Source organism: Cyclopterus lumpus, chromosome 25 (genome assembly GCF_009769545.1).
Source record: "Cyclopterus lumpus isolate fCycLum1 chromosome 25, fCycLum1.pri, whole genome shotgun sequence".
NCBI lineage: Eukaryota > Metazoa > Chordata > Actinopteri > Perciformes > Cyclopteridae > Cyclopterus > Cyclopterus lumpus.
Window position 1 is genome coordinate 2,822,138 of NC_046990.1, and position 9,457 is coordinate 2,831,594.

Below are 9,457 nucleotides of genomic sequence, written 5' to 3' on the forward strand. Positions count from 1 at the left end.
GGACGGCCGGCGATACGATCACCTTCCGGAGGCCGCCGCCGTGCCACACCCCGCCCAGAGGCTAAAGCAGCGCTCCCTGTCATTGACGCGCCTCAACGCCATCATGGCCGCCGCCTCAGCAGGGCCACTGGACACAATAGAGACGGGGAGGGGAGAGGAGAGGCCCCGCTTCCACATGGAGATATAGACCCTCTCACAAGCGGGCGTCTTCAAAAAGAAGTGCATGCGCATGATGGCGTCAGGTGTTTTGTCCCAATATCACAACAGTGTTTTGGACCTCTGAACAGATGAAGTCCTTCAATCGTATCAAGTAGCTTTTTAATCCTTCAGGTTTCAGGGACAAGCAATACAATCCAGCAGCGGCCGGTTTAACAAACTCAGGTTAACTCGGGGGCAGGGTCACTTTTTCAGGTTTGTTCAATCAACTCTGAATGGAGCTTTGACACTGATTACTATGGCAACAGGAAGGCTTCTTGAGGATGCCCAGATACTGCATGCATTACAAATTACTGCGAAACACACGAGTACTTAAAGTGTTGTACCAATTATTACAAAGCGGCTTATTATACTTCCATTTCTTTTTTATTACTGTGAAAACATCTATAAACAAGACACAAAATGGGAAAAAAAAAAATAGTTATTAAGAAAACAAATTCCTCAACTCTTCTCAGTTCATTTTTTGTGTTCGTCTTATCTTAAGAACATTTTCTTTTCTCCAAATTAACACTATAAAAAGTCGACAGAGAGAGAAAGGCCCGTTCCCATGTAGGGATGATTCTGTAGTCCATATTTGTGTGTGAATTCTTAAAGTCTGTCATAGTGAGATCTGAAACGGTTGGGTTTTTTCCTTCCCCCACCCCCCTCAAACAATACAGAGGTTCCTGCAGTGTTTTGTGGTTTTTATTTTCTCTCTCTCTCTTCTTCCTTTTTTTTTGGTCTTGTGATGTCATCCGCTACGATGCCGACCAAGCTTTCTGCCATTCCACAAACTCGTCTAGCAGCACTGGCCCTGAGAACAAAAATGACATGGATAATGTTAACATGGATCCTGCACTTCTTTTTTTCAATCTGAAAAATCATTAACAAAATTGGATCAAAATATTTTTTTAAAGTATGTAACAGTTACTCTAAAAACATACAAATAGAAATAACTTTTACCATAGTGGTCAGTGGTATGTGATCAATATTTAGTCACTTTTCTATACGAGACATGCTTTCCCATTCATCAATCCTCCACATATTTAATTTGGGAAAGTTGAGACATTTTGGAATATGATACCGGCAAATGCTTTGTATTTTTGACTAAATATTAGGTCTGCAAAACATCAAGGCGGTGCTGACCTTTGAGGGAACGGAGAGAACCAGAGTCTAAATGGAGGAAGCTATCATATTATCTGTGTTACATCATGCAGTGTCGTATAACTCTTGCTCTGCTGAAGGAGGCAACGGAGATCTCCTCCTGCATCCACTGTGGAAGTAGCCACAACTAACAGTGGTAGCAGCGGGGCCAAAGAAATATTAATTCCCAAAATATATCAAATGTAAAGAACTTTTGTTGTCTGAATTACGCAGCTTTTAATCTGTTAAAAATAGTTATTGTTGAGGGAAAAATTGACAGGTGGCTGCCACGCCATTGTCTGTGTTTTCTCCTTAGAGCTTAAACCCTTACAATGTTCTCAGTTCATGAAAGTTTTGGCTGCCTAGAAACCTGTTATACTCACAAGCTCCGTCTTCATCGTAGTTACTGAGGTCTGTGTTGATGGTCCTGCTGAACTCCAGAACGTTATACCACTGGTCCTTGTTCATCCCCTTGTACTTGGACTGCTGAGGGACAGATTAATGGGGATGACATGTTTTTGCCATTAGAGGAACATTTGTTCAAGAGTTATTTTGCAGAGAAACTACTGGTTTCTCCTATATACACGCACAGAGAAGCTTTCATAACTTTTCTTTTCCAAACGAGTCGTAGAACAGGGATTTACCTCCAGGAACTGATGGAAGACTGGGAAGAGTGGCCATGTTCTCTCCAGCAGCAACGCCAGCATGGATTTAGCCGTGTCCATGTCCAAACTCCTCTGGTCCTTGTCCTGAGGACCAGACAAATGGCACAAGACAACAGCAGCGAGTTACAATTCCCGTTTCGGTTTTGATGCTGCGAGTGCTGATGGTCGCTTTTTCTACAGAGTGAATGTTTAATATACGACTGTTGGAAAACAAGGCTGCACATTAGTTAGCAGGAGGAGTAAACCTGCACATCACTGCAAGCGAGTGGTGAAAACAACGAGGCTGGGAAAAAATGCAAGTTATTCTTTAAAAACGAAAGTATTTTATTTTTTACTCACTCTAGCGAAGTCGAAGGCGTATCTGTAGACGTTTTTGAAGACCACCGAGTCGTTGAGCTCACTGCGCAGGTAATCTAGTTTGCTCTGTAACCGCTCCGTGCAGTCACACCTGCAAGTAGGTGAAGGGCCAAACTTAACAGTTACAGCTCAATGGGGTTTTCTTACAGGTCTTATGACAACTACAGACAGAGGGGTTTGGGCAGAAATAAATTAAATGTGGGTCATAAGAACAAGTCTCATTTGCGACATTAATTTTCAGACACATAAAAAGTTAAAGTGACTTACTGTAATAACGTCATTCCCCTGAGCCACTCCTCTTTTGTAAAGAAGCCCATACTTGCTGCCTCTAGATGCCAGGCTATCACTAACATGATAATCTGCGAGAAGAAGAGGAGATGCATTGAATCCTTAGCAACGTTTAAAACACACTGGTGCATGTGCACAGGGTTCTTAATTCTTTCCACCGTCTCCCCAATTAATTCAATTCAGTTTATTTTGTAAAGCCCAAAATCACATATTTGCCTCAAGAAGGCTTTACAATCTCTACACATACGACATCCCTGACCTTTGACCTCACATCGGATCATGAAAAACTCCCCAAAGAACAGAAAAAAAAAACTTTCACAGGGAGAAAAAAAAGGGAAGAAACCTTCAGGAGAGCAACAGAGGAGGATCCCTCTCCCCGGATGGACTGAAGCAATAGATGTCATGTGTACAGAATGAACAGCATTACAGAGTTACATAAACACATTCATTTAATATGACAGAAATTATGAATAATGAGTAGTATGCATGGATTTGCATTTCTGGATGCTGTAAAACTGCATCGTCTCACTCCCTCCAAGTCGTCCTCATTGCTGAATGTCAGCGTATGAAGCATTATAACTAACTTTGAAGTAGGAGTGACTTTAGTCCCCCCAGAAGCTTGGTGAACAACCAGGTGACGACTCACATTCTCTGGTTCCACGCCGATGTCTTCACAGAACTTCTCCATGGCCTCTGGACCAACCACCTTGTCGGGGCCGGCGTACGCCAGGAACCAGGCCAGGCACTTCTTATTGGAGAACAGCTTCTCAGCGCTGATGGGCCTCGCACCTCGGATCTGAGGTCGGGTGAAACTGTAACACACACACCAGAGCTTTGGGTTCAGAAATTACACAACACTTTTAAAATGAACGAACGAACCTCAGACTGATGAGAAGAATTATTTTATCCTTGAACAGCGTCGCCAGTCACCATCTTATTATCGATGCAAGGTGAATACCGAACATGTGCATCACTGTGTTGAAGTCCTATTGTTTATCGTAATTCTGAGCAGCAAAGTGAAAAAAAGAAATAAAGTCCGCTGGAGCCCCCAGGAATTTGTGACATCTGCAATAAATGGGCAGAGTGGTGGGATGGATCAAATATCTGAGTAAGCCCTTAAAGCTATGGTAGGGGCAATATTTTTAACTGGCAACGCATCAATGTCCGTCTATAGATTGATTTATGGTCTACAGGTTCATTTAATATGGACACCATGTTAACCAATGTTTCCACTCGCACAACACCTTTTAGTTTCAGATGAAGATGAGCGGTTCAGTGGACATCACTGCCAGTCCTCTTTCAGGCTTATGCAGGGTTCAGCCAGTGACCATCCTCTCCAGCAAAGAGCCTCTTACACACTAGCTTCTCATTACTGGTTGGACCAACATGCAACAAAACACAGCCAGGAACCAAACTAAGTGATACACCGCAAAAATAAATAAAATCCGATGTAGATGCAAAAACAATTCAGAGTGGTTGAGATTTCATGCACTGCACAGAGATGACCAGAGAGGACAGACTCCCTCATTTCCCTCACAGTGTAACTTTGTGTCTGCTTACCTTGTGATTTTACACTTGCGCTCATTATCATCTGCATCAGGGAGCTTTCTCTTTTTCTTCACAGGCATCACTGAACCTTTAGTGGCCTTCACTAGCTGGGCTAGCACATTAGGAAAAAAAAGAGGAAAACCACACGTTGTCAAATACCTCTCCATGACAATACAATGATCTATTTAAGGATGACGGTCATACCTGTGTACTTCTGGCTGCCTTGTCCATTCAACTCTAAGATATTCTAGAATAAAAGAAAGCAAAGTCTCGAGTGAAAACGGTTCTCGCACAACACTGATCATTTTTCATCCAATCAGAGGCCAAAGATTAAGAGTGCAGCCGTGTTATCACTGTTAAAATGGTGCACTGCAATAGCTTTGTGTGTGTCGTATCAAATTGTTAATTAGCAGTGGTATTTTCAATACATTTAAAAAACTATTGACAATGGTTTATATTCTCACTTGTTGATGTTAGGACCCTGTACCGTTAAACACATCAGTAACACGTATTGGTTGAAAGAAAAACTGCCAGCTCAATAAAAACATTAATGAATGACTGAATGTACAATCGTCTTCGTAACATAACAGCCTGATAAAATAAATACAGGTGTGTGGTAGGCACACCTGATGGTAGGCACTGAGTAACATGTTACAGCAGGAGACTAAATAATATATTTATATTGTGGAGTTAAGGGGATTCAAAGGTAAGTTATTTGTTTAGATCTGCACTATTATCAGATGTCTGAGACTACTCTATGTCGGAATGGCCTTTCACACTTTTAGCTTGTATAAAGTCCTTCTTACTGATGTTTTGGAGAACGGTTCAACCAGACTGATAACTAAAACAGACAAAGATCCTTCTAAGTAGCATTTCAATAGCAAAATAATTCAACCATCATTGGTGAAACAAACTGGTAGCTTCACATCAAAATATGAGCAGCTTAAAACAGGAAGAGCTTCCTGTTTCAGTGTCAAGTGTTTCACAGTAATGCCACCTGTAACAAGCTGGAATATGTTGTGTTGTTCTGCTTCAGCAAATAGAAGGTTGTTTGGGGTAAAACATGTGGTCAAATGTAAATAAAACATTGGGTGCATAAATTATACTGTTTTTATCCCCGTTTATTGAAGGAAAAAAATGTCAATATAACTGGTGACCCCATATTTGAGTGAAAGTGTATGTTATATATATATATATATATATATATATATATATATATCAGTATTTTGTCACGTTGTCAAGAATAAGAGTATCACAGAAACACCCTGAAATATCGTCATATTATTTTAGGGCCACATCGTCCGACCCCGTCGTCCGCAACATTGAATAATAAACTACTTACAAACTTGTCCAGCGTTACTGATGCTGTACCGATGACTGAGAAACGGAGCGGACTGTTCCTCGCTGTGGACACCTGAATCCATACGAGCAAGAGGTCATTATTACTCAGGGAACTTCCAACAAACATGCTGTACATTACTTATTACTAAAACCTGGAGGAAAACTGGTCAAAAGTGACTGTCATTATTAAACACAATCTAAATGTCCTCAATTGGCTCCATAAATGTAAACATAAGACTATAATTGCTTTAATATTAACTCTTGAATTATTGGGGAATCATTGCTTCAGTACGAGTGAGATGACACTTTCCAGTTCTTTTAAACCAAGCCATTGAACATTAATTTTGGAAATGAGTATGTAGAATTACGCAGTATTAAGCAGGTTTACTAGACACGGGGCCTTAAAAGGGGACAATGTTCCAGCCAGTATGACTCCTACTTTTCCAAATGTCCGCATTTTCTGAGTAATGTTGAATACGTCAGTTTAAAAATGGGTTTAACATGGCCTTTGATCGGTTCAAATGCTACCATCTGTATTAGTATTTTATTTGACTACAGTTAGAGTATTAATACCATATCGTTAAATAGTAAAATACAAGTACCTCCAATTTGTACTTCGGTACAGTACTTGTGTAAATGTACGAAGTTCCAACACCGTACGCATCACGTAGGAGCCAAACAGGGTTTATGTAACGCTAAAAATATTTGGTTTATTACGACGATGGCCTTCACGAGAAACGACTCACCCCGACTAGAGGAGTCTTCTATGTGAACTAAACTACTGCTGTATCCTTAACTGATGGCTAGCTGTTGGGAGGGGATGCTTCATTTAAATAATAAATTATGTAAACAAACTCGCAGTTGCCGTTACACATAATTCAGTGAAAAAACAGAGTCGATATTATGCCTGACATTCTTTCATCACACAGCATCAGGACAAACATGTGTCACGTTAGTAAAGTGAGGATTCTACGGTGACGACTGTTTTAACGGCCAGCTACTGTTAATTAAAACGGCTCTGGGACTCTGGCGTTAGTTAGCTTAACACCGCTAACGAGGTTAGGGTGACTAGGTTAGCTTATAGAACTCGGGACCAGAACCGTCCGGTTATGGATTAAACACCACAGAGACATTAAATACAGCACAAAACACACATCGCTAGTTACACATTATTCTGGGGTTCAGTATACGATGCTAGGACACTTCTTTTGTCTGTTAGCTAGCGGAGCGCCACGGGTGTCAGCGCTAACGTCACACTGCTAACGTCACATTGCTAACGTTAGCTAGTCTGTCAACACACGCGTCAAATGCTCACAAACCCACCAGTTAAAGCAAAGTATGAATGAGTTGTTTGTTTTAAACACCGACAATATATAAAGTCATTAAAATAGGTCCCAACTCTTACCCTGGTTACACTTGAGCTGACAAATCAGTTCCACCTGCTTCTGCTAGTACACCGTAGGTTCTACTGTCGCCGGCGTTTCCGGGGAGCAGACGATACCACCGGGGCGCTTTATGGGGGTGTACTACGAAATACCGTTTCCATGTCTATTGTTTTTGCATTCACACGCTTTTACAAAGAGGGAATTAGAAAACAATATATTTTCAATCCTATCTAAATAACTGCTAGTAGCAGTAATAGTGGTTCCAGGCATTAAAACGTCCATTGGGTGAAACCGGCATCATTTTATTTTTTAAAGGAACAGTCCGTTATTTCTGGCACTCACATGTAGCGCTCAGATGTTGTTCAGGAGACTAGACTCACACACCGAGGTGGAACACAGTGGAGCATTTAATGAAAGAACACATTTTGGACAACTCTGACGTGCATGTGTATTCACATTTGATTTGTGGAACTCAAGCAAAGTACACATACATCAGAATAAAAAGGTGAGGAAGCAGAGTGTGTTTCTCTCAGGACTCTGATGCTATTTGTTGATGTTGTTGTTGTTGTTGTTTTCTCTCTGTGAGTGTTGGGACATGCTGGATGGGCCCTTGCGCCATGATTATGTATGTAAATAGAATAAACATTAAGGGGATGATTTTAGTTATATTTCATTAATACTGAGCTTAACAGTTATGATTAACGTATAGGTAATTATTAGATAAAGGTAATTATTTAAGTTTGACAAAAGTTACTATTTCTTTTGATCATGTAATAGTCATGTATTTAGTTCATTCAGATGTTGTATATGTTCACTATTCTTTTTATTGGTTAATATTGTTTCTCTCTTTTTTATTATTTCCTATTGTGGTTGAAAAAATACCAAAATCAGCTCATATCAGTGTCTAAGTCTCTTTCAGAAAACTGCGGTCAGATGTGTCTTTGTTAATATTTGGTTGCTTTAGCAAATTAATACAATTCTATCTGCTAAGGTTGTCGCAATACTGGTATTGACGATAACCCTGATATTTAAAAAATAAGTACAAATATTACTTTAATAATACACATATGATAATATAATAAAGTATGTCATGTTTTGTACCCCTCTGGATCCATTTACTTTTCACAATAATTCGATTTTTTTTTAATTTTGTCCCTGGCAGAAAAAATAAATAAATGTTCAGTTTCGTAGAATAAAATAAAAATAAAAAAAGAACTACTTCAATTGAACCTATTAATACGTTTTGAGCTGAAATAATAATTTTGTAGAGGTTATAGAACTGCATAAGAAAACAAAGAATTAAGGAATTGAAAAAGGAAATCCAAACTGGATAAGATAGAAGAAAAATATTAATGGCAATTTTACAGGGCAGGACTTCATATCAAAAGAATATAATGCGATGAATAACAAATCCTTTCCTAATGACTTCAGAGATCACAGTCTCAGCCGATGTTCCACATAAATAACATTGGGGAACTGGTTTCTTATGTGGTTTTAACAGCCAAAGCTCCTCGTGATGGCACACTTACAGTTTACACAAACTCATCCTGTAACTCACAGCTCCACATCGTCAGGTTAATGAACTCTTCGATTACACTGATACAATATCTGATTAATAACACGCACCATTTCTGGTTGAAGCAATTTAAAAAGATATTATATATCTGTGACCTTTTAAACTAAAGTATTATTAGTTACACGTGTGCAACATTTTAAAAAGAGGATAAAATGATCACTGAATGTACTTTTCCTAGTCTTTCATGGGATATTTTATTAATATTTTTTAATGTTGTTTTTAACATTTTGGCATTAAAAAAAAAACCTGTTATTATAAAAGACGTTAAAATATCTCAATGGACTTATCCTGGCTGAATACAGGTTTAAAAAAAAAAAATCAGTTCAGTCCCTTATCAGTTATTGCCCATGACGGGGGAAGATAAGAACTTTTATAAATGTATAGGGCTACTGTATGTGACCTGTGTTGTCTTTCAATTATGGCATATTTTAGAAGTTTTTTTAATGTAATCTTTTTTATATTCAGAATATATATATATTTTGTCTTTCTGTTTTGTTATTCAAACTACCCAGAGCTCGTATGTTTCACGGCTCAGACAATATAACAATCGTTGCACTTGTACGTTACATTCGTTACCTAACGTGAACATTAGTAGAATCTCTCAAACACGTGATATTTATGTTGAATCAATTTCAAAAATATGCGTATAGCTGCTGGTTCTGGTGCTCGCTTGCGTGTAACTAAACAACGTCACTCTGAAGACTTGTGACGTGTTTCTCACCAATAAATTGCCATCACCAAAAACATATCCCTCACACAAATCAATTCCAGTAACTTGTAACACGGTGACAAAATCGTACAATCTGTAAGGACATTTTTGTTGTACTTTAATAGTTGTAAACAAACAACGTGATCAACAAATAAATCACTCTCCACATGTGTTTTTGAATCTGTATTTTTGTGTTCATATCGACAAACAAATGCAGTCATTTGCAAATATGCATAACTTTTAATTTCAC

General features: G+C 39.0%; 1 protein-coding gene across 2 annotated transcripts; it reads right to left on the reverse strand.

Annotated features, from left to right (window-relative positions):
- Positions 1–675: 675 nt before the first annotated feature.
- dcun1d5 (DCN1, defective in cullin neddylation 1, domain containing 5 (S. cerevisiae)) lies at positions 676–7,074 on the reverse strand. Of its 2 annotated transcripts, none has more exons than XM_034528857.1 (10): positions 6,943–7,074; positions 5,539–5,610; positions 4,401–4,443; positions 4,209–4,303; positions 3,295–3,460; positions 2,628–2,719; positions 2,343–2,451; positions 1,983–2,087; positions 1,722–1,824; positions 676–1,009 (listed from the first exon to the last, which is right to left on the reverse strand). In XM_034528857.1, the coding sequence occupies exons 3-10, from the start codon at positions 4,425–4,427 to the stop codon at positions 954–956; spliced, it is 753 nt and encodes a 250-aa protein (XP_034384748.1). In that variant the 5' UTR covers positions 4,428–4,443; positions 5,539–5,610; positions 6,943–7,074; the 3' UTR covers positions 676–953. The 2 variants fall into 2 exon arrangements, with proteins under 2 accessions (XP_034384748.1, XP_034384750.1); XM_034528859.1 differs by having other exon boundaries at positions 4,209–4,308.
- Between the last annotated feature and the right edge of the window lie 2,383 nt (positions 7,075–9,457).